This window comes from Prionailurus bengalensis, chromosome A1 (genome assembly GCF_016509475.1).
Source record: "Prionailurus bengalensis isolate Pbe53 chromosome A1, Fcat_Pben_1.1_paternal_pri, whole genome shotgun sequence".
NCBI lineage: Eukaryota > Metazoa > Chordata > Mammalia > Carnivora > Felidae > Prionailurus > Prionailurus bengalensis.
Genome location: NC_057343.1, coordinates 161,052,829 through 161,079,114, shown reverse-complemented (window position 1 = coordinate 161,079,114; position 26,286 = coordinate 161,052,829). Strand labels below are relative to the sequence as shown.

Below are 26,286 nucleotides of genomic sequence, written 5' to 3'. Positions count from 1 at the left end.
GCAGCAGGTTAAACTGACACAGTTACCAACGTCCCTTGAGTTGTTTTTCTGTTGGCGAGTTGGCACCGCACCCTCCACCCCGCCCTCCAGGGACTTAGAAAGGTAGTAAAAGCTTTTTACTGAACCAGGCAAGGGATACCCACAAATGAAGAAGAGTTATAGGAGGTCAATAACCCCGTCTCTATTTTTCTCCGTCTCCTCAGGTGCCCCGCCCGTTCGGATCAACAGCCACCCCCCCCCCCCCCCCCGAGGGAGCCTGTGTCGCAGGTCGCCTAAGCGTAGTAGGCGGCGGGAGGTGACCACAGTTGCCCAACAGTTGGGTTCCCAGGCTGCCTGATGTGACGCACAGCCCCTCCACACCCCTCCGGACAGGCGCTCTGTCTGGTCCGGGAGCCCGAGGGAGATGCGATTCGAGGCCTGGGCAACCGGACCCCACGCAAGACCCTGCTCCCTCCGCGTATCCACCTCGGCCCTCCCGCTGCACCCCCAGGCCCAATGTGGTTTTTAGCATTTCCCTAGCCCCCCTTCCCCCCGCCCGCTTCCCCGATAGCTTCTCAGTCTCTTCGCCGCGAGGTCCTTGCGCAACGTTCCAAGTGACAGCAGCGTCCATACCCGCACGGAGCGGGCCTGCAGCTCCCACTTCCCGGAATTCAATTCCGGGCCTCTAAGGGAGGGCGCCGGAGGAAGGATCAGCAGCCCACGGCCGGGGCCAGAGTCCTGCGGCCTCCGCGCGGCCGGCGTGCGCGCCCCCAAACGTGAGCGTGCGCGCCTCACTCTCCGCCCGCCTCAGCACCAATAGCTTTCCTTCTACACCCCACGGCTCCACAACGTAGCCCCTCCCACCGTCCGCGCGCCAGCCGGAGGTGTTCGGCGTGCGCGCGCCCGTTCGCCCGCCGGCCCGCCTCGCGCCGAGTGGGGAAGGGGAGTGAGCAGAGGCGCTTACGTCGCGCGGGAGGCGGAGGCGACGACGACCTCGGTGGTGGTGGCGGCGGAGGCGGCTACGACGGAGACGGTTGCGCTCGCTCTCTCGGCGTCATGGCGGCTGCCGGGAGCCGATAAGCGGCGGGAGCGGGAGCGCGCGCGTGGCCGCGGCGACGACGACGGCTCGTTACTTCTCGCTTTTGCTGCCTTCGCCGTTGGTGCTTCAATAATGAATTGATTGTTGGATCCGCTCCGCAGGGGATCGCGCGTTGGTGCCGCGGCCCGGGGCTTCCCCTTCCCCTCCGCGTCCTTCCCCTTCCCCCTCCCCCTCGCGGACTCCGGCTTACCCCGAGACGCCCGGAGCCCGAGGACTCACTCAGCGGCGGAGACCGCGGGCCCGGGCGCGGGGGAGGCCGCTGATCCGAGTGGGCTCTCTCCGCCCCGCGAAGCCTGCACGCCCGCCGGTAAGAAAGGGGGTGGCGGGCGGGTCAGGATGTGGCGGGGAGGACGGGAGCCGGCCAGGCGGAGGGCGGGGGCGGCGCGGTGCCCGGGCGGCGGCCCAGAGGCCGGGCGCCGGGCGAAGGCCGGGCCGCTCTGCGAGGGCCGGCGGTGGCTGACGGGCTCGGAGCACAGGGGGCGTGTGAGTGGTGAGCGCAGGCCGGCGCCGAGGAGCGCATCCTCGCGCAGGACGGGCGGGCAGCTGGGCAGTCGAGCCCGGGCCTCCTCGGCTTGGGGCTGGCCGGGCCGCGAGGGGAGAGCTGCAAGGCTCGAGCGGCAAGCACTTGCCCGGTGCGTTGGTCCCGCCGCGACCCGGGCTCCCAGCACGTGGGGAGCGGCGGGGAGGGGGAGGGGGCGGCGGCCCGGGCGAGCCCGGGAGGGCGCGGGGCGGGTCTGCGGGAAGTTTGAGGCGGGAAGAGAGACTCTGGGACCGGGATGAAGGCCCAGAGAAGGACGGGGCTGGAGTGGGGTCGTGTGCGTCTGGTTGGGAGGCTGCTTGAAGCGAAGCTGCGATGTATAGATGAGGGAGGGGGAAGGTTTCCAACCTCCTTTCGAGTACCGCTTTGAAAACTTAGCAGGAGTGAAGCAACTGTGAAAAGACGGGGCGCAGAGAAGGAAGATTGAAGAGGTTTAGCCACTTAGGGAAGAGTCATTGTTAAGACGCGTGAAAGGCACCAGAGAGCTGCGTGCGCTTGGAGCTTCGAAACTTAAGGTTGTGAGAAGGGTCTCAGAAAGAGGACTTACTCCGACAGGGAAGATGAGGGGGGGGAAAGGAAGTTACAATGTACGGAGAAAGCCATTTTGAGGGGCGAAAGGAAGGTGAAAAGGAAATAACGAAAAGATGAGTGAACTTTCTCAATGAAGAGAGACTTTCGAGAAAGAGAGGCGGTTTATTAAGTAGCTAGATTTTTAAGACCTAATTGTTTTATGGTGTAAAGCTCTTTGACTAGTTGGAATTAATATTTAGCGTTAAGAATAAATGTTGCGTGGAATGGTTACTTTTTGGATGACCAGTTCTTGCAAAGAGTCTACTGGACTGTAGTCTCTGGAGAATTACAATCCCAGTGAAGATGCAGAGTTTGCTCTGATTGAGTTGGCAACAGCATATTTTCCCCCTCTTTTTTGTGGAGTGGAAATAATCGTAGGAGTAAATTCTCTTTGCTGAGGTCGGCGGACAGCTCTGCTTTCAGTCGCCTGTCTCGGTACTTTCTGGCTGGGGAAGGATCTGACGTCTCCTTCCCCCGCTTCTTCCTCTCCCTCCCCTGCCAGAGATCTCCTTTGTTTATTCGTGGATGGCTTGTAGGTGACTCTCCACTGTTGTGCTGAAATCTTGAAAGGTGGAAATGCTGTGTCTTGGCTCATGATTTCTACCCCAAGCCCCTTTTCTTAAATAATCCTAGTGTATGTTACCTTTTTTGTTGTTGTTTTTGAATGGAACCCTGCAAGCCCAAACTGGATAAATATTATTTAAATTTTATCACTCCACTCTCGGTTTACCTGTGAAAGAACACAATTGTTTTGACCTATACATTTTTCGCTAAGATTATGTGATACCCTTTTATTCTGTTCTTAATGTGAGCATTTTCAAAACTTTTTCTCACTCAAGTACAAGAAGTTCTTGATAATAGGAATTAGTGCTTGATTAAGTTTTTCCCCCTTCATTTGTTTGACCAAGTATCCATTAAGACTTCATTTTCGGTTCTTGGGAAACATATACATGTATGTATATGTTATGTACTACCACTTTGCTTTAGTTATCTGTTTATCTATAATGTGTATATATGTGTATTGACACACAGTTTTAGTCTAAAAGTTTTGTCATTCCACAAATATTTTAATTTCGTCTGTCAAAAATAAGCAATAGTGTGCTAAATTCTAGTAAGTAGGCAGGAGTGTAGTTAGTAGAAGCCTAAGCATTTTGAGTGAAAGACTCCTACTCCTTCCTTACCATCTCTAATTAAATTGGCCTAGGTAGATTTATATAAGTTCTAAATAGATGGATTTATCTTTTTTTCTACAGGATATTTTCTTAACTTTCTTAATATTTTTTTTTAGGTGAATCAAAAGGGCCCCAGGAAGCCTGTGAATGTTGGAAAGAATTCATCTGTGAATTTTTGATGTTTAGGGAGTTCATATTTGTATTCATCTTTTTAACTGGGAAGATTTGTGTTTTTTTTTAAAACTTCTTGATATTTACAATGAATGGACACAGCGATGAAGAAAGTGTTAGAAACAGTAGTGGAGAATCAAGGTAAGCACTTTATTATCAAGTATGTATTATGAAGAGAATGTAAAACTTGTGTGACTCTTTAGTTTTCCTAATAGGTGGCAGAGTTTTCAGATCAAATTCTTCCTCTTAGTTATCCAAACAGTTAAAAGTTTCTCATACGCTTTGTCGATAATACAGGTTTTCATTTTTTTTTTTTTTTCATTGAGATGTACAAAGAAGAATTTAAATACAGAAAGTTTAGGTGACTTAAATCTCTTTGGTGGTTTATATTGTTTGGGTCAATTAATGAACTAGAGCAAGTAAAAAGAAACATTTAAATTGATTTGCCTATTAGTGCACTCTCCAAATAAAGGCAGCAAGAAGTTCTTTACTTACTTTTTCCCAGGATTTTGTTTTCTATACCTGTCCTGTCCAGTATAGGAGCCACTAGCCACATATTGCTATTTAAATTTAAACTATTTAAAATTACAGAATGTTCAAAATTCATTTACACAGTCATGCTCAACACAATTCAAGTGCTTAAAGCCATATGTGGTTAATGGCTACCATGGCGTATTGTGCACATAGAAAACCTTTCCCTCACTGCAAAAGTTCTTTTGGGCAACACCGTTCTGGACATCTGTTAAAGTATTGTTGCAACCCTTTTTCTCCTCTATTTTCTTTTTAAATTTGATTTTTAATTATATACGAATGAGTAACTTGGGCCATGTCTTTGCAAAGAAGATATAGTTAATGGGAATAAGCCATACTAAGCTGTTTGAATGTGTAAGAAACCTCTTAAATACAAAGACTCTTTAAATTCTTCTGTAGCCCCCTAATTTTGAGTTATCTGCACATTGATGCAGCCCACATAGTTATGTGTACTTATCAGTAGAGATCAGGAATGCGAGCATTAGAGTCAGACTACCTGATTACTTTTCCCAGTTCTCCTTATTAGCAGTGTCAGGGAAAATTATGTTACCTCTGAGGTTTTGATTTTTCACTTACAGATGGGTATTACAATATTGTTTATTTTATTTAAAATTGAGAATAAGTGAGGTGTTCTATGTACAGGTCTTAAAATAGTTCCCGATATAATGAGCACTCAATATTTGCTTATTATAATTAGCATCATGTTTTATGTACCATAGGATACCACATAACTGGAATGTTAAATTACAGTAGTGGAGAAATGTGATGGACAAGAAACAGGAAAGTTTTGGCAGTTGGGAGGGTTTCAGAAAAAATGTTGGATAGAAAATGAGAAAATGAAGCAGTGGTATAAGTATTTGACTTGAGACTTGGTATTTTCTGGTCATGTTAGGTAAGGTTTATCAGCTTTCACAGGCAGACTATTTAGATAACAAGAACATAGAGAAAAAAGAGCAGTTATGGAAAGCAGCATTATTTAGTTGAATAGGTATGGTATCAACATTACAAAACCTGAGTTGACAACTCTGTGTTAACTTCTTTCTCAACTGTAAAAAAAAAGACTTAAATGATTTTGAAGTTTCATCCTACCACTTAATTTACAAAGTATAATAACGTATCAGACAACGGAGTTCCAGAATCACCAGTTGAGAGGTTAAATTATAAGAGTTGTGAATCTCATCTTTGATTCATATCTCTATAGCTGTATTGACTGTATTGATTGGAAGAGTCACCTTGTCCACATTCTTTTATTCATCAGTGAGCAATGAAATGGTTAACAGAAATATCTAGAGAATACCCGGGAATTTAATAAACTACTCACAAAATAGGAAATAAGACTCGTGAGAGTAAATCTTATAGTTGAGTATTCAGATAGATCTTGTGCTTTTACGCTGTGAGCCCTTATTGCTCCAGTCATGTTTTATGTATTTTGCTGCCATATCCAAAGCAAAAAAGGAGTAGTGGTAAGTCAGATTTGGTAGTATAAAGTGAAAAAAAAAAACCCTGTGAAATCAAATTCACTTAAAGCAGTCTTTTATATGTATACTTATTTAAAATAATTGCAAATCATATTCTCTAATTATTCTGAGTTATTATTTCTAGTGTATAAGTTTTATGTGCTTCTGGGAAGCAAGTTATCTTGTTCTTGCAACTGCCTTGGTGTTTATCAGAAGGAGGGAGACCTGCTTCTAATTTGCTTTCATTTTCTTCCTTATTGGTGTTATGCTATCCTTTTCCTTTGCTCTAGTGTCATTGTTACCAACCCTCAGTCACCATCACCCCTCACCCCAGAAAAAAAGTTTTTATATTAAGGCAGTACAGAGAAGGGAGATTGTGCCTAGTTAAGAGTGAGGATATGAATTTATATGTAGGGGGATTTCTTGCAGAAACAGAATGTAACTATGAATATTAATATAGGGTTGAAAGAGGAGAAATACGCTCTGCTTTTAAAGTTGATATCCATTGTAAATAGTTTTTAAGGTAAAATTTGATTTTTATTAGCTAGAAGGTTTAAATGTACTTGTGCTTTAGATTTTTTTTTTTTCTTTGTGGAGGTTCCATTTGTTTCATGAAATAAAATTAAGCAAGTAGCCATTTGACAATTTTGGTTGGTATAATTAGCTTTCTACTGAAAGTTTTTTTATTCTTGTCATGTGGAAAGGTATCTATGACCATTGACTGAAAGGAGGAAGAATACACAGGAAGATGTCTCTGGCTATGCTATAACTGACAATTTTGAAACTTATTTACTAAGAAATGTGGGTCAGGATGCACCTGCACATCAGTTTAAACTCAGCATAAAGTTTATTATATAACTGAAGTTAAGCTTTCTAAAGATGATATTGGAAGATTTCAAAGCATCAATTCCCAGCTCTGTGGATTTGAGAAAAAAACAAAAACAATCCCTCCCCCCCCCAAGTTTTCCAAATCCTAGTTAGACTTTTTATTTTAAAGTTCTCTTGAATGATGATTTAATCCAGAAATAGATTTGTGGATGAAGACCAGAAATATATAGTCACATTTTGCTAATTTTTAGATGATTACTACATGCTTAATCCTCAGAAGAATTTCTCTCCTTGGCCTGCAGATTAAATTTTTAATAATCTAGAATTGTTCATGTAAATTTGATTATGTATTTGAGTCACTTTGATTAGCAAACTATGCTCTTGAAAAATTTTTAGAGTGAGGGAAATTGTTGGTGATGTGCTACAGTGGTCTTAAGCATTTACACTTAATGTATGTTTGGCAATTGAGCTTTATCAACCTTACTCTTAAAATTCTTTGGATTTCAACTTTTAAAGTGTTTTGTATAACTATTAAGTAGAAAATACTATCAAAGAAAAGTTTCCAACTGAAAATCTCCTTTTGTAGAAACTCACAGTTCTTAAAAGGCTTTTTAAAAGACTTTCAGAAGCCCTGTAGTCTAAAGGACCTGTTAATTTTTTTTTTTTGATGTTTATTTATTTTTGAAGAAGAGAGAGACAGAGCATGACGGGGGAGGGGCAGAGAAAGAGGGAGACGCAGAATCCTAAGCAGGCTCCAGGCTCTGAGCTATCAGCATGGAGCCTGCCCGGTGCGGGGCCAAACTCCAGAACCTGGAGATCGTGACCTGAGCCAAAGTCAGAGGCTTAACCTACTGAGCCACCTAGGCACCCCTAGGACCTGTTAAATTTAAGGAACACCCAAGTTAAAGTTAACTTAGACACAGGCCATGTTGGTTTTTTTACCATATATTTATTTGTTAGTGTCTTGTTGAAAACTATTGTGGTATGCCATTTTTGGAAACATTGCATTTATGTACACACATTCCAGAAAGTTTTCTTGCATCAAAACAGTTTTTTTTTCACTAAGTAAATTTGAATAATTTTTAAAGACAATACTAGTTAAAATGGTATTTTCTAAGTTTCTTTGCATTTATCTCCGTTTTAAAAAAAAAGAATTCATTCTTAATTTTTTTTTTAATGTGTATTTATTTTGGGACAGAAAGAGCAAGTGGAGGAGGGGCAGAGAGAGGGGGAGAGAGAGAGAGAGAGAGAGAGAGAGAGAAAATCCCAAGCAGGGTCTGCAGTGTCACTGCAGAGCCCCACATGGGGCTGGATCCCACTGACCTTGAGATCTTGACCTGAACCGACATCACGAGGTGTGCACTTAACTGACGGAGCCACCTAGGAGCCCCTCAGTTCATTCATAAATTTCAAAAGGTTGTGCTAAGAAACATTTTCCCATGATGTCATTATTTGCAGGAAAGTATAGCTCTTTTATGCCATATTCTGTTAATTCCTGTTTTTCAGCTCTGTATATACTGTCTTCATCTTTTCCTGTTAGTTTTTTCTTTCCTCAAATATTCTGTATGTGCTACTTAATCTAAGATCATTTCTTACATTTTGAAAATTCAATAAACCATTATCCAGGAGCTTTAGCAATAGGTTACTCTCTTTCTAAGTAGAATTTATTGAATTAAAATTTTCATAGTGTTTGCTAGGATGGTTGTTAATCTAGATTACTATAAAGTGTTTACTTATAACTGGTAAGGATAAGACAACTGTATATGATTTGACTTTCAAATACATTACTTTTATCTGCATAGGCATGAGATAGTGTGGAGACAGACATTAATTTGTAATTGCCCCTTTTTATACTGTTTACATAGTTGTTTATTTAAGGACTTGGTGACTGGTAGGTTATATCTGGTACAGTTCTGTGTTTAAAAATAAAGAGTATTTCTTTGTGGTGAAGAGATAAAGAATAGATGGAAAAAATTTTCTTACCTTTTTTACAGAAAATTAAAAAAAATACATAAATAGAAAAGTTAAAGCTCCAGTTGTGGTCCTTGGACCAGTAGCATCACCTGGGAGCTTGTTTGAAATGTACAACCTTGGCCTCCCCCCATCCCCACCCCCAGCCCTCCTGAATCAGAATCTTCATTTTAACAAGATTAGCAAGTGATAACGTGTTCGTATTAAATTCATATGTATGTAGATGAAGCTTTTTGCCTGGAGTCATTCAGTGCCTTGCTATTTTTTTTGTTATTGAACTTGTTGTTATTACACATGCTTTCTGCCCCCCCCCTCCCCTGGAACCCCCAAAAGATGGTGTCATGGCCCATGCCAGCAAGAGGTTGAATACATTTCATATCTCTTGAAACAATATTAATGGCATGAAGTAATTATTGAGCTCTTATTCTTACTGAGGCAGGCATGGTGCACATAGTGCACAGTGTATTACATGAATTTATCATAGTTCATTCTCATAAAATTCCTGTGATGTATGCAGTATTATGATTCCTACTCTCCAGAAGGGGAAACCAGATTTTTAGCCATTTTTAAAAATCTTTTTTAAAAAACTACTAACTAAATTCCACACTTTACTTGGATTTCATTGGTTTTTCCATCAATGCCACTTCTGTTCCAGGATTCAATCCAGGGTACCATGTTGCATTTAGTTGTCAACTGTCCCCAGTATCCTCTGGTCTATGAGAGTTTGTGTCTTTCCTTGATATCCTTAACAGTCTTGATAAGTGCTGGCCAGGTATCCTATAGAATATCCCCCAATTTAAATTTTTCTGATGTTTTATTAGGGTAAACTGGGGTTATCAGTTTTTAGAAAGAATATCACAGAGATGAAGTGCTCTTCTAGTCACATAGTATGGGAAGCATTAATAGCCACATGATATTACTGATGATGTTAACCTTCATCACTTAGCCAATGTAATATTTGCCATACTTCTCCAGTTAAAGTTACTGTTTTTTTTCCTTCCATACTGTATTCTTTGGAAGCAAGGTACTATATGTCCAGCCGTCTCTCACATGGCTGGGGGGAAGGTTGGAATTAAGTTCCATCTCCTGCAGGGAGGGACTATCTACATATATTAAATAGAATTCTTCTGTAAAGAACTCTTCTCTTCGATTTATTCAGTCATTCATTTATATGAGCCTGGACTTTCATGTATATGTATTTTATACTTTGGATTATAATCCAGTAAATTACTTATTCTATTGCTCAGGTTATTCTAGCCTTGCCCATTGGGAACTGACTTTCAAGTTGGCCACTGTATCCTTGTTACATACTTCTATCCTTTTGCCCTAGAACCAGCCAGTTTTCCAAAGAGCTCTGGATCCTTTTGTTGGAGACAAGGGTATTAGAAACCAAGGTTTGGGTGCTAGGTATGCTCGTTACTATGCAGTTATCACTGCTTCCAGGTCCTCTCAGTGAAAAAAGCAGACAGAGCTATGTAGTATATGTATGTATACTAAACTACCTATATCTGCCTATCTGTAGTTTCAGTGTCTATCAGTATGCATGTTAAGGTAAACATGAGTTCGTACTGATGTCTCCAACTCTAATTCTGTACTACAGGATTCATCCTAACCTTCCTTTCTTGCTCCTTTATAACTTCAATCTCCTTCAGAGAGAAAGCTGGCTCCTACCATCCACCATCCCATCATGCACTTCAAGCTCATATACAGGTAAAGCAGTTTCAGAATTTTTAGGCCATACTCCCAGAAGAAAAAAATTATCAGCTAGAATACAGTGTTTATGTATCGTATTTACACAGTTGGTAATATATTTAGCTTTACAGTTTCTAGTCAAAACACTGTTTTCTAAAGTTACTAAAGTTAGCTTCTTCCTCCCACCCCCTTCAGTGTGGTTGTCATAAATTTGTAATAAAGTTAGATTCATTTGGCACAGTTTACATTCCATTCTGTATTCGTCAGTCACATGGGTTGATTTTTTTTAAATTTGCATATATTACATTTTCTCTGTGATGTACAGTTTTATGAGTTTTGACAAATGCAGAGAATCATTTATCCTCCACCCCATTACTATACAGAATGATTTTTTCACCCTAAAAGTTCTCCTGTGTCCCAGATATACTGAATCAGAATTTTCATTTTAACAAGATTCCCAGAAGATTTGTATGCATATTAAGTGCATGTGCATATAGGAGAAGCTATTTATCTGGAATCATTCAGTATCTTGCCATATTTAAAAATTATAAATTAACTTGAAGAAAGATTATTATGATTTAGAGGTGATAATGGAATAGCTAGGTATTAACGCACAGTGAAGTGAATATACTCAAATTCATGGAACATATAGGTATACAAGTGAGGTGAAAGAAAATGGAATTACTGGAGTAAATAATAGGCTATAGGGAAAGTTTTCATGGAGCTCTTCAACTTTTGTAATCTTGATGATAAGAAATGATGTAGTTTGGAAAGAAAGGGAGAACAAATGGTATATATTCAGTAGTGGGATGGAGAGGAAAGTTTTTGCAGAGGTCATAGTCCCCCAATAAAGAAGTATAAGTTCCTAATAAAGAGAACGTGTTGGACCTGCTACCTTTGCAGTTCTTTACTCTGACGTTTAGTCCCAAATGAAGGAAGGAGAGAAAAGAAGTATAGCTGAATAAATGCAATGTGTATTTTTTTAAATGTTTATTTGAAGAGAGAGAGAGCACATGTGTGCATGCAAATAAGTGCCAGCAGGGGAGGGAGGGAGAGAAGGGGAGGGAGGGAGGGAGGGAGGGAGGGAGGGAGGGAGGGAGGGAGGGAGGGAGAGAGAGAGAGAGAGAGAGAGAGAGAGAGAGAGAGAGAGGGAGAGAGAAAATCCCAAACAGGCTCCACGCTCAACTGGAAGGCAGACATGGGCTTGGTCTCACAACCTTGAGATCATAACCTGAGCCGAAATCAAGAGTCAGACGCTTAACCAGCTGAGCCACACAGGAGCCCCAAATGCATCATGTACTGAGAGAAAAATCGCTCATGTGAATAGACTGGTCAGAACCACTGGTTTAAGGAGATAGTCTAGAAATTTATTGTACCAGAATCAAGTTCTTAATGTATGAATGAGAAAATTGCTGTTTATAATTAAGGATATATTATCTGTCACTGTGATAGGAGGTGATTACTTAGTCAACTTTAAGTAAATTGTAAACTGTATTTGAAAGTTCTTTGGTGTGGATGTATTGAGATCTAAGTTATCATTGAGATTAAAGTACAAAGACGTGGAAAGTTTTGTCTAAACAGTACTGGTTTCTGGCATCCAATGTCTACAGTAACTCTCGAGATGAGCCATAAGGCACAAAAATAGTGGGGAGCTCCTTCCCTCCCTCCCTCCCCCCCTCCCCCTTCCCCCTTCTTTCCCTCCCTCCATCCCTCCTTCCTTTCTCTCCTTCCCTCCTTCCTTTCTTTTTCTTTTTTCTTTTTTCTTTTTTTCTTTCAAGAGGGAGAGAAAGAGAATTCCAAGCAGGCTCTGTGCTGCCAGTGTAGAGCCCACCACAAGGCTTGAACTCATGAACCGTGAGATCATGACCTAAGATGAAACCAAGAGTCGGATGCCTAACCGACTGAGCCACCCAGGCCCCTAAGTCAAGTATTGGCAGTGTCAGGTGGTTATAGTCAATACAAACAGAATGACAGCGTGCATCAATTTGAAGGTAGGAGACAGAGAAGTTTAATTGTAAGACAAATGGTTAGTTTCTACATCAAGCCCAATGTCAGAATGAAATTTTTTATTGTTGTTTTTTTAAAGAGATCATGTAAAACCATGGTGATCTTAGATTTTATGTGTTAAAAGTCTTGATAATGGGGCTTTTATGATGGTGAGGTATATTGACAGGCTTAGGCAAAAAGCAAAGAGAAATTTTTATACCCAGGAAAATGATTGGTTAGATGGCAGTAAATACTGTGCTGGAGAGCTATTATGTAAAGAAATGGGGCCATTGGAGAAGAGTGGAGTTGCAGTCTAAATTCCTTCAAAGGAGACCATTATTTTTGTGCTTGAAGTAGATTATAATATGATTATTGCCATTTGATACAAACTACTACAATATTCCCATTTCTAAATGAGTAAATCCTGAAGTAATAAGAAGTATATGAAAAGAAATTTTGTAAGAATTACAATTAGTTGTACATGAGTACAAAAAATGTAAATTTCTTTATTACCGTTTTTGTATGTATTTTATAGCAAAGGATTGACTTAGGGTTTGGTAGTTTGTCTTAGTCATGTTATACTACTTTGGTGATTTTACTTAAAAAATTTTTTTAATTGAATGGTTCACAGTAAGTGGAGGTTTCTATTGTGTGCAGTACACTCCCATGGGTATCTGCAGAGTGATGAAATACTATAAATAACTTTGTTAGTAAAGCATATAGTGCTGGGAACTTAGTTTTTGTAGTAGTATTCATTAAAGTAATAAAAAGTATATACAATACATGTTTCAAAAATCTTTCTTTTTTAATTTTTTTAATGGTTATTTATTTTTGAGAGAGAGAGAGTGTGAGTGAGTGGGGGAGGGGAAGAGAGAGAGGGAGACAGAATCTGAAGTAAGCTCCAGGCTCTGAGGTGTCTGCTCAGAGCCAAGCTTGGGGCTTGAACTCATGACCATGAGATCATGACCTGAGCTGAAATCGGAGGCTCAACGGGCTGAGCCACCCAGGAGCCCCTCGAAAATCTTTTTTAAAACAAATTAATCAAATGGATAATCTCTTGAATGTTTATTTCTTTAATATTTGAGAGAGAGAGAGAGAGAGAGAGAGAGAGAGAGAGAGCAAGCGAGCTCACACCAGTGAGGGAGAGGGGCAGAGGGAGAGAGAGAATCTGAAGCAGGCTTCATACATGTGGAGCCTGATGTGGGGCTGATCTCATGACCTGAGCTGAAATCAAGAGTCAGACGCTTAACTGACTGAGCCACCAAGGTGTTCCTGGATAATCTCTTTAAAATTAAACTTTTAAATATGGTCATTTTATTTTATTATTACTGTTAACTTAAAAGTTGAGGATAATCTTAAGCATATGCAAAAGTAGTGACCAGTAGTAAAATGAACCCTCATGTACACATCATCTAGCTTCAACACATTTCATCTCATGGGCAATCTAGTTTAATTTCTAAATTCTCCCACTCATTTATTTTGAAATGTCGTAATTTCTACATAGATTAGACTTATGGTAGGAAATACTTATGGGGAAAACATAAATGTCATCAGTTAAGCTTTATCTACTTGTTATAAATTACAGAATTAGATTTGTGTCATGTCATTAATATTAACAACAGATTTTATGTGTTTTATGAAACTACTGTTTAGTAACTTTCAAATATATATAGTAGCCTTTATTTCTCATCTGTCTCCCTGAATATTTATTAGAGAAACTCTTGAGTTTACTGTCTTTACCTGATATTCAACATGACTAAACCTAGTCATCTTTGCAATTAGTGATGCTAAATGTGACCCTTCCTAGCATCTGTTTCTAGCAGTTTTATTCTTATTTATGCAACTGGAAACTTTAAGGTGGTAGAAGCATACTGTATTGTGAGTTTATAGTAGAATTTTGACTTGGTTTTGTAATTTAGAATGCTAAAAGGAACTGTTGGGTTGATGTTCAGTGTCTAACAAATAGTGACATTAGTTGGTTTTCAGAACCATACAGATGGATAGATACATTCCATATTTTCTCAAAACTTTAATATTTATCTGATGGCTTATAGTGAAAGATAAGCTGGATAACAGTTTCTAATACAATGTAATTTTAAAGAACTTAAAGGTAGTCTGATCTTAGTTATCTAGATGAACTCTTATCATTTAAAAAATTTTTTAAATATTTTTATTTATTTTTGAGACAGAAACAGAACATGAGCAGGGGAAGACAGGGGAAGACAGAGAATCCAGAGCAGGCTCCAGGCTCTGAGCTGTCAGCACAGAGCCTGACGCCGAACTCTTCTCATTTTTTAAATGATTGGTCTAGGGTAATATATTTTAAATAGTAAGTTGCAGCGTGTTAGAGGATTATGAACAGTTCTTTTTTTTAGTGAGAGAGGATAGTGTAAACTAGAATAGAAAATACAGTGTGCCTCTTGTACAGTAGTAGTTCGTCACACTTTTATGCCTATGTGTGCATGCATGTGCATGTGTGCACTGCATCATGATATAAAACGTGTAAGTCATAGTCCAGAAAGTTTGAGAGCCATTGCCTTTGGCCACCAATTCATTTTCTTAGTTTTAAGTATTTCCTCAATACCTACCAATTTCCATATTGTTTCTCTAGTCCTGTTGAAGTAGATAACAGTCTATAAAAATAACAGAAATGAAGTCCCTGACTTAATGAATCCTAGGATGTAGAGATACATGCATAAAAATAATTGTAATATTGTGAAAGAATAATAACAGCAAAATATCATGAACACATATGTTGGTATAGTGATGTGCCTGAAGAAATTGGAGAAGGTTACATAAAGAATATATTTTTGAGTAACTTTAGAGTGGATTATCAGTTACTTCAGAGATGACTCATTCTCTAGAGGGAAAATTATGGGGAATACTACCAGTGAGTTCTAAGATGACTCTTTCCATAAAGCCTTGCCCTTGATTCCATTTCCCTTACTTCTAGTTCCTTAATCAGGAATCAATGCATCTTTATATCTTTGATTCTCATAAGTTTTACTTTTTACCATGGTATTTTGTCTCTTCTAAAAACTTCTGTTAATTGAAGAGATGAGCCAGTGAATTCACATTGTATATGTATAGAACTTATTCTTTCAAAAGTGTTTATTGCATAAACGTTATTATAGTATGTTAAGTAGAGAACCTGTTAAAGTGCTGTATATACTAGATACCTGAAAACACAGGGGCTCACATAGTCACTTCTTTTCCACTCTCAGGTAAGTGAGCTCTATTCCTTGAGGTTATTCAGTTACCGTGACTAGTGGGACAGTTTTGCTATCCTTAATACATAGCTTCTTTTGCTCTATTAGTTGCCGTTTTCAGACCACAGGAACAAAATAGGGTAGGGGCAGATTTAAGGCAAGCCACTTTATTAAGGCTATGACATAATAATCCCACATCACTTCTAGCCACATCCCGTTGGCTGGAACCTGTTCACATGGCCACATGTAGCTGAAAGATAGACTAGGAAATCTAATCTTTAGCTGGGTGGGTGTATAGCAATGAAAACTGGACAACAGTTATGCAATACTAAAGGGCAAACAAAATGGATACTGGGTGAGTGTGGAGGAGCAAGTAGACAACGTACATAAGGCATAAATATAAAAAGTTACTTTAAAATAATCACTTATACTAAGAAATTAGTGGATTTTATTTTTCTGAATTTTCTTTCATTTCTTCACACGTGTTCATAATTTGTACACTTGTTACAATACTGGTATTTGGTTTCTTCACTTATCCTTCTCTGAGCCTCAGTTTATTTATTATAAAAAAAATGAAAGGATTAAATGAGAATCCAGGTTCTGGCACAAAGCACCAATTAGTAATCACCCTGTTTATCCTTGTTAGTAATTTGTATTGAAAACTTGAGTACATCATAGGTGTTATTCATAGACACTTTATATATTTATAATTATGACAGTCTGAAGAACAGCTTAAAGCAGAACTTGAAGTAATGATTCTGGTCTTGAACTCAGGAAAAAGACCAATTTTTTTTTTTTTAATTTCTGATATCTACTAGTATTGAATTCTCACAATACATCAGACTATATGCTTTACATCTCTTAACCTTCACAGTAATCCTTAAGTATATTTATTATTTCCATGTGCAGAAACCTGAGGCTTGTCAAATGGGTGTACATATATAAATATAATTAACAATGAGAAGAAAGAGCTAGAAAGCTAGGAAAAAATAGGTTAGGGTTAAACTTCAGAGCATTCAATCAGGTTAGCCCTGAATTTCCCCCGTAATTATTTGTCAAAAACTTCTTTCAAAACTTCCTCCAAAGAACTCCTTTTGAATGGTATTGATCTTCAAACAGTAATTAGGAGAGGGAACAAGGCTTGAAATGAGAATTTAGTGCAGTATGTTTGTTCTTTAGCATAGTAAATATAGTTGTTTGTTTATGTATTACTATGTCAGGCATTTAATCTTTTATTAATATTTCTGTGGAAAAGCAGTTTACCTTTTACCAGTGTATCCTATAGCATTCCTTCCCTATCTTTCCAGAGTCTAACCTACAGTTTCTTGACTTTGTCAGTCCATTCCTAGTCCTTTATCAGGGCCAGTTTCTTCTGTTGCTGATCTGATGGTAAGGGAAGCAGCTGCTCCTTGTTGCCATTTTCTTAGAAGATTATTTTATTCATTCTTCCTTTGTGTGCCGGTACAGACTTAGTTTCCAATTCCTGTGATAAAAAAGCAAAAAATACTTGACTTTTTTTTCTTGTAATACAGAAGAATCTTTGTTTGTTCACTTGAGAATATATTCTTTTCATGTACCCATTATAGGTCTTGGTGGTTTTTTTTTTAGTTTAAAGGACTGATTTGAGTGGAGAGTTGAGTGCAGATAAAGGAGGTGTTGCTATGCTGTCATATGCTAGGTTAAGCTAAAAGATTCTCCTAAAGTATTTCCTACCCACAAACATATGAAAATCTAAATAAAATAGTGCAAGTGGGCAAAAAATAGGCACACTGCTAAACTTCAAAGAAGACTTTATTGTGCCAGCAATAAAAAGACCTCAAAGCCAGCATTAGGAGCAGTGAGATCTGAGCAAACATGGCAGCACAGGGGTATTTGCAGGGGCTATGGCATCTCTGGACAGCAGGGTGAGATCGGAATTGAAAATAAGTGTTTGACAATGGAATTAAGTCTCCTTAAAGTTGGGACCCTGTGTTGTTTGGATAAATTAGAGTATAGTGATGAAGATATTTTGAAATCTGTGAAGAGCTAATTTAAGTTTTGTCTAAACTAGAGTATAAATGAGAGAAAGGACCATAGGGTCCAAGCCGATAACATAAATGAATGAAGTTGTCTGAATATAAGACACTTGTTTGTGGGAGGTGACCAGTGAAGGTCATGCAGAAATTTGGTGATTATGTGCATCATTGGAAGGAACCGGTGCTACTTGGATATAGACAATTGTGACCATGTGGGAAATAGATTCAGTGTTCTAGATTTTCTGTTTCCTCAAAATTACTTCCCCCAAACAATTTTATTTTTATTTTTTTACATTTATTTATTTATTTATTTATTTATTTATTTATTTATATTTGAGAGAGAGAGAGAGAGAGCACGTGAGAAGGGGAGGGGGCAGAGAGTGAGAGAATCTAAGCAGGCATGGCGAACCTGATGCAGGGCTTGATCCCACGATCCTGGGATCATGACCTGAGCTTAAAATCAAGAGTTGGATGCTCAACTAACTTTACCACCCAGGCACCCCTCCTCCAAACAATTTTAAATTAGATGACTTAGAGAAAGAAAAAAATCTGAAAGAAGAAAAGTAGAGGCAGAGAAACCAGGAGGAAGGAACAAGACAACTTTGAAAGACTTAGGCTTATGATATTTTGAATAAAAAGCCAAGAGGTGGTAGTACTGTTTACTTACATATTTTTAGAGTCTGTTAGATTCCTAGAAAGTAGGGGTAGAATTAAGTAAAATACCCAGGCAATACAACTATCTTAATCATGTACCACTGCCAGAAATCTTGCTAGGTGTCTTATGTAATCTGGGGGTGGAGATTTAGAATAACTTGATTGGAGAAGTGAGGGATGAGTAGAGTAGGAGCACTAAGGAATAGTGCAGAAAAGTTGCAAAAATAGTACCAAGAAATTCTTTATATACCCTTTGCTTAGATTTGCTACTTTAACTTTTTGCCTTTATATTTATATATGTGATGTATATGTAATACGTATTTATTTTTCCTGAATTGTTTAAGAGCACATTGGAAAAACCATGCCACTTTACACCTTAGAATATATGTATTCCAAGAATATAGGCATTCCCTTACATAAGGCATGTATAGTTATTAAATTTACATTGATAGAATAATCTTCAGTCAGTAGTGAGTTTGGTCAATCCTAGTCATCTTTCCATATAGAGTCCAGTCTGAGATCACATACTGTATTTGGCTGCCATGTCTCTTTAATCTCCTTTAATCTGGAACACTTCCTTTTTGTTTTTCATGGCATTAGTATTTTGAAGATGATAGGCTAGTTATTTTATAAAATATATTTCTTAATTTGGGCTTGTCTTCTATTCACTTCGGATTAGATCCAAGTAATGCATCCCATACCACATGCATCCCTGGCTGGAGTACTGTGTAAGTGGTGATATATCTTTCTCAGATATATCTGGAGGCTCATGTTGCCTGTTGGTCCCTATTCACTATGTTTGTTTTGATTACCAGGACAGGGTGGTTTCTGGTTTTTCATCTGGTTTCTCATTTATCAGTTACACCAGAAAACAATTTCTAAGAAGACACCTTGAGACTGTGCAGGTATCTTACTCATCAAACTCTATCCCTAGATTTAGTGTCTCTTGATGATTCTCGCCCAAGCTAGTATTTCTGTGGTAATTGAAAATGGTAATTTTCTAACACTGCTCTCCTGGCCATATTGACCAATTGGTGGTCAGAGCCCTATCAGAGCCCTCCACTGTCTTTCTTTCTGCCTGTCTGCCTACCTCCCTACTTATTATCAGCATGGACTTGAGGATTCCTGTTTTATTTACTGGGTAGTAACCTTTGATGGACTGTTTCTATGCTTAGGTCAGATTTGCCAGTGAAAGCTTCTTCAAGTTGGCTCCTATGTCCTGTTATGTTTGTTTGTTTGTTTGTTTTTTCCTGTTCTTTTGAAATGCCTCCATTTCTTTCTTTTTTTTTTCTTTCTTTCTTTCTTTCTTTCTTTCTTTCTTTCTTTCTTTCTTTCTTTCTTTCTTTTTTTCTTTCTTTTCTTTCTTTCTTTCTTTTTTTCTTTCTTTTCTTTCGCTTTTGGGTATAGCAGGATAGTTTAGGTTCGTCTTGTACTTTCCCTGTCTCTAGAATCTGCCATTTTTCAAAGGACTCCCAGTTTATTTAAGTGTGGAATAGTACTTAGCTATCAGGATCTGGGTGCTAGGCAATTATAAAATTTGAAACTTTAAAGGGATATGTTTACATTGGTTGATAAGTAGCAAATCAAAACATATGCTGTCATAAATACAAAAAGATGTATGCAGTGGGCCATGTTTTTAGGCTTGGAAGCAAAGCATATTCATCTTTGAGGGACAAAGTGAAACGGTGATACATCTACAAAATGGAGTATGGTGTAGTTGCATAAAGGGAGAGGAAACAAATCTGCTGTGGAATGATCTCCAGAATACAATGTATATATATCATTTAAGAGTGTAAATATGTTAATGATTTTTTATGAAAGAGGAGATATATACAAATATATCCTTATTCATAATTTGCTTATATTGAAGAAAAGGGAAAGTACATTTAGAACTTTAAAAAAGAACTATAGGGGGAGACGACATAGTGTAGAGGAGATAAAGATGGAAAGTAGATTTTGACTTTAACTTCTGTAGCTCTCACATTGGATCCAAGTAAATAACAAAGCAAAATTAAGTCAAAATGAGTAAAAAGCAGTATCTAAAATGAAGAAAGGCAAATGATCCTAAGTAACCAAATTGGTGGCTCTACAGCAATAAATTATTTCAGTTGTTTTAAAGCAATAATTTGATTCTAGGATTATTCTTGGGACAAAAGAATTTTAAAGAGATTTTAACATTTAGTAATCATATTATTAATAAGGTATCATTTTGGAGCTATTATATACATTCTAAGATAAGGAAATAAATAATTTTAATGTCATTTGGAACAAAGAAACTCAACCCAAGTGATACTATAAATATATAACAGAAAAAATAAAAACCTACAAATTTAAATTGGAAATGTTAGTATAAATTCTTAATGCATTGTCTTTAAAAATGTATGTTACTAGTTCATTCCATTAAAAACAATCTTAAAAACAGTGACCAATCCCATAGTAATAGACTCACCTAGTACTCAGATTGCAATTTAAGTTCTAATCTAAACAAAAGCATTTTGATGAAATGGCTGAATTATATTCTGAAGCAGGAAATACACAAGATGAGCCTGGTTCATCTTGTCAGACAAGAAAGTAAGGAAGCTATCAAAGACTACTTGAGGTCTTGTCAAAAGGACTCTGGAACTAATAAAGTATTTCCTGTGGGCTAAAGATGGGACAATTTGGACGTCAAGAATGATATAGTGGATTAAAACTTATCAAAGAATTCAAAACCATGAGTTCATGAGACATAAAAACTATTGGTCAACTTTGAAAGGATGCTAGCAACTTAACTCACTTTCAAAACTAACAAATATAAGGAAAACAAATAAAAATGGCTTTCAGGTATGAACTGTACCTCAAGGTTAACAAACATGAGGGAAAGTTAATTAATGAATAAATGGTATAACAGGTAAGTGAAGAATGGTGTATTACCATTTTACTGCCTCTAAATAAATAGATGATAAAGCCATATGATCAGTGGCTGCTAAAAAATTAGGTGTAGAGGTTATAGGGAACTGTGTAATGGATGGATAAGGCTGAAAATGTCACAGCTAAAATTTATCTTTACTTAAAAAGAGACAACCAAACTTCAGTTTCTTCTAAGTCCACAACAACTCTTTAAAAATATTTTTGCTAAAAGAAAAGCTGAAGTTGAATCTGAACCTCTTGTTCTAACAGTTTACAAGAAATACAGGAGCCAGAAAAATATGTTAATACCACAGAGTTACAGTAAGCAAAATCTGAAAAAGCAGAAAAAAGGACCTAATTTTTTCCACAAAATAAATTGCAAGGGAATGCAAAAAGGAAGAGGGAACTGTCACATTAAGAAGACTTAAAGAGTTAGAGAAAAAAAAAACAACAACATGATTTTACTCATCTATGGAATTTAAGAAACAAAACAAATGAGCAAAGGGGGGAAAAAGGCAAACCAAAAAACAGACTTTTAACATAGAAAACAAACTGATGGTTACCAGAAGAGGTCAGGTGGGAGGATGCGTGAAATAGGTGATGGAGATTAAGGAGTACCCTTGTGATGAGCACAGGTGATGTATGGAAGTGTTAAAGCACTCTGTTGTACACCTGAAACTAATACTACACTGTATGTTAACTAGAATTTAAATAAAAACTTAAAAAAAAAAAGATGCAAGTGCAATGTGTGAACCTTTAATGTTCAGGAGTAACTCATGCTTTAAAGGTATAGTACTGTTTTTTTTGATATTTAAAAATAGTGTTCATATATAATACTTTAATACTTAAATATTTATGGATAAAATTTTAGAGTGCCTGAGATGTGTGTCTTTGGGAAGCTAGATTGTTTGAAACAAGATTGGTAAGAGTTGGTAATTGTGAAGCTGGTTTTTAGATATATGGTAATTCATTCTATTGCTCTCTTGTTTATATTTGAAGTTGAGTATAAAAATAAGCCCAAAAAAAGACTTTAATTTGAATTGCTCTTTTATTTTTTAAATGCTGTGTTTCTATTTAATTTACTTTAAGAAACAATATAATTTTATCAAAGTGCCTATAAACTTAACAGTGGATTTTCTTGTGTACATCGAGAAAGGTGAGGAAAAGAATTCAGTGTTTCTAGTAACTACTGCTTTATTGTTATTGTGCTAGTGAGATTTAATATAAATAATAAGGATAATTCTTAAGTGGCTTATGTTATTTAAAAAGTTACTGGTATTGGTTATTACCTAAATAAATAAAATGTTAGAGCTCAGCAGTATTTCTTGTAAGCAGATATAATTGTGACTTTTATACAGGAATTCTAACCCATGTATCTTGGATTTATGTGTAAATCCATCTACCCATCATTTTTTAAAAAATGTTTATTTATTTTGAGAGAAATAGAACACATGTATGTGTGTGTGTTTGAGTGAGGGAGGGGCAGAGAAAGAGGAGAAAGAGAATCCCAAGCAGATACCACACTGTCCATGTGTGCAGAGCCCATTGCAGGGCTCCATCCCATGAAGTGTGAAATCAGGACCTGAGCCAAAATAGAGTTGGACACCTAACTGACTGACCCCCCAGGTGTCTCCCCCCTCCCTATTTTTTTTATTTTAGAGCATGAGTAGGGGAGAGGGACAGAAGGAGAGAGAATCTTAAGCACACTCCACACTTAGTTTGGAGCCTGACACAGGGCTGGATCCCATGACCCTGGGATCATGACCTCAGCTGAAATCAAGAGTTGGTTGCTTAATCAACTGAGCCACCCAGGCGCCCCACCCATCAAACATATTGAGTTCTTTGTTTGGTGTAAAGGGCAACAAGTAAAAATCTCAACACTCTAGGAACATATGATATGATAGAATATTAAAGATGAGATACCAAAAAAAAAAAAAAGCCATGAAAGAAAGCAGAACTACAGTGATCATTGCATAGTGTACTCACACCCAAGATAGTAGTATGTATACAATGTTTTGGGAGTGCTGAGGGAGAATACCTAATTTACAGTTGGTTTGGGAATACTCTGGAGTCAGGAGAGATTTGTTGGAGAAGTGCCTCTGAGATGAGGCTCAAGTAGGAATTATATAGTGAGGGAAAAAAGAGAGGTACTTGTACAAAAGCAGGAAGTGGAAAGAGAAACCGGCTCTCAGAATTACAAATAGTTTACCATTTGTAGAACTAAAGGTGTAAGTGGCTGGAAATAGGTTGGCAAAGACAGATTCCTGAAAGGCCTCATAGGTACTTGCACTTTATTATAGAAACACTGAAAACTTTAAAAAAAAAAAAAAAGGAGGGCCATGCCCAGACTTTTATTCTGGAAAGAGCATCTTGTAGCAGTGAGCTGAAACAGAATTACTTTATTAGGGAAACATTAGTCACCGATTTTAGCTCATAATTTTATGTCTCAATATAGATATTTTTTCCTAAACCTGTGTCAATTTTTCTTGAAATTTTTAGGATTTTCTTTTTAAAAAACTTATGTAAAACATATACATGGTTTGAATCTGATGATTCATTTCAGACCTTGTTCCCTCTACTCTTCCCTCTGTCCTGCCCTCTGTAGTTAACCATTTTTAACTTAATTGTTGGTTTATCTTGCCATTATTCCCTTTTTTAAAAATATAGGCAAATATGTATGTTTTTCCATTATACAAAGGAAGCATAGTATAAAACACTGTTTTGAATTTTGGATTTTTTTTTAATTAAAAAAAATTTTATTTTTAATCTTTATTTATTTTTGAGAGACAGAGTGTGAGTAGGGGAGGAGCAGAGAGAGAGGGAGACACAGAATCCGAAGCAGCTCCAGGCTCTGAGCTGTCAGCACAGAGCCCGACGTGGGGCCGGAACCCACGAACCCGGAGATCATGACCTGAGCCAAAGTCGGACGCTCAACTGACTGAGCCACCCAGGCTCATGTATTTTTTTTTTTTTTTTAATTTAACTATGTCCTGGAGATTGTTCTGTGACAGTATGTAAGATATTTCTTACTTAATCTTTGTATATATTCTTAATCCTACAAAAAGCAACTAAATAAAATAAATTCTTTGTGCTTCTAATGCATAAGGTGAAGACATTCTATAATAAATCTGTGTCATTAGAGTAACCTAGATTCAGGCTGTTTGCTTTTATCTGCAGCCAGAACTACTTCTACCTGAAGAGTATGAAAGGAAATACTCCTACTTTCACTTAGAGTTTTGTTATATTAATAAGGAATTTTGACCAGCCATTCATCTGGAATGGCTAATCAAGACATAATCAAGAATATAGGCCCATGATAGTCCCCCAAATTCAGTCATTCTCATGTGTCTGCTTTTCAAGTATCTATTGAGCACCCTCATTGTGTAAGGTGCTATTGTTAGGTACTCGGGAAAAAATAAATGGTATCCTCAAGAAGCTTACAAGAAATCACAGAGATACCCCTCTGCTTAATACTCCTTTTCTATCAACTGCTTTTTCTCAGTGTTCCCCAATTACTTTTGTTACACTTGGTTGTATCTTCAGTGCTCCCCATACGCCTGGATCTGTTATCTTAAAAATAGCACAGAACAGCATTTATTGGTGTATATGACTGTTGTCTCTCCATACCAAGTTAGAGGTTCTTATAATGGTAAAACTTGGTCTTTCCCAGTCTAATAACATACCTCTCAGTAAAATTTATTGAGTAAATGAGTTATTTCTTAGTGGGTTAATGAAGAAACAAAATTCTGTGTCAGGAAAAATATCTTCTTACTATTCTTGCTGAAATTTCTCAGAAGGGACCTGAGTAAAATATGAGTAAGTGGGGTTTGTTGTTTGCTTATTTATTAATTAAAATGCATTGTGTTGTTTTTGATCTCTGAGCCATGTGACCATTGGTTAGAAATTGTGGCAAAAGTGATCTTAGTATCACAGCCTTTAAAAGGCAGATTTTGCTTACTGTTTTCTGTGCAGAAAAACATTTATTCCTTTAGATTCCCAGATTTTAAAAATATGCATATGTTCACACTGAGCATTTTGATTTATATCTAACTTTTGGAATCAAAAGTCTTCTTTCATATTTTTATGTCTGTGTTTCCATGTGAATACTAAACTCCTTGCTCTAGAAAAGGAGATATTACTTTTATAAATGAATTACTTTTAATATTGCAATCTATTTCCCTGGAGTAATACCTCCATCTGGTGGTATTTCTGAAAATTACAGCAGAGGACATGAAGTTGAATTTAGCTGTGTTGTGTATACACAAGCTATATTACCTGTCGTTTGTCATAAAGTCTGGTGAAATTATATCAAAAGCTGAGTCTACTGTGTGTGTAAAAAATTTAATGCCCTAGTTTTCAACAATTCATATGTAAATACTTTGTGAATAAACGGCCTTGGAAATAATAGTAATTTACACAATCACCTGTTTAGGCAAGACCATTTCTAGGTTACTTTGGACTGAAAATTAGTATTAGGAAAAAAGGTTTCTCAGTGAACTGTTAATTGTTTTCATAAGTGTATATACAGAGTTTAAGAAAGATTGTGAGAATTTACTATTATTTCATATTTACTGCTGTGGAACCATGACAGATTCAATGATTTCTTCAGAGAAGCAATTACTGATTATATCTTTCAGTAAATTGTATTTGATCATAGCTTAATATCAATAAATTATTTTCCCCTGGAATGAAAGAACATAGATATAAATTTGAAAATAAGTAGAAGCTACAAATTTTTTTCTACCTGTGACTGTGAGAATTTTCAAGATGTGTATCCTTTTTTTTCACACAATTTCTACATTATATTTACTATGGTTAAATACTAAATAGCCTTTTAAGGATAAGGATTATGCCTTCAATTTCTTGTTTTCCCAAGTTCGTAGCCCAGAATTCTGTAATTTGATAGATTTTGCTCATTCTCTTTGAGAAAGATTGTGGTCTCATTGCTTATGTTTTTGCCAAAATTGTACTAAATTTATCAAGTATGTCAGTTACTATAGATTAACATTAATTCTTTTTTCTATTTGTTTGGCTGTAGAAAGTTGAAATATGAAATACAATTTAATGCTTTGGGGCTTTCTTCTGACTTAAGGAAAATTAAATTCCTAATAAATTTTGGTTGAAATCTGTTTATTTTCAAATTGTAGCCAGTCGGATGATGATTCTGGGTCAGCTTCAGGCTCTGGATCTGGTTCAAGTTCTGGAAGCAGTAGTGATGGAAGCAGTAGCCAAACAGGTAGCAGTGACTCTGAATCTGGATCTGAATCGGGCAGTCAGTCAGAGTCTGAGTCAGACACTTCCCGAGAAAACAAAGTCCAAGCAAAACCACCGAAAGTTGATGGAGCTGAGGTAATAAATACAATATCCTAAAAGGTAGATTTCTTGTACTACTTTGGGAAAATTTATAACATTGGTTTATAGCATTCTTAATCTAGCTTTTAGAAAACATTAATTTTAAACATTGAAATTACTTTCAGTGATTCTTAAACTTGTGGTTAAATATCTCAAAAATGGTTAATTGGCTT

At 37.6% G+C, this 26,286-nt stretch overlaps 1 protein-coding gene across 3 annotated transcripts in view; it reads left to right on the top strand.

The window, feature by feature from the left end:
• Nucleotides 1-836: 836 nt before the first annotated feature.
• CHD1 (chromodomain helicase DNA binding protein 1) overlaps nucleotides 837-26,286 on the top strand; it is a 77,568-nt gene continuing 52,118 nt past the window's right edge. For all 3 annotated transcript variants that reach the window (XM_043594414.1, XM_043594403.1, XM_043594424.1), the window contains exons 1-3: nucleotides 837-1,385; nucleotides 3,475-3,670; nucleotides 25,909-26,110. In XM_043594414.1, coding sequence (XP_043450349.1) covers nucleotides 3,618-3,670; nucleotides 25,909-26,110 — 255 coding nt within the window. In that variant the 5' untranslated portion in view covers nucleotides 837-1,385; nucleotides 3,475-3,617. The remainder of the gene's footprint in view (nucleotides 1,386-3,474; nucleotides 3,671-25,908; nucleotides 26,111-26,286) is intronic.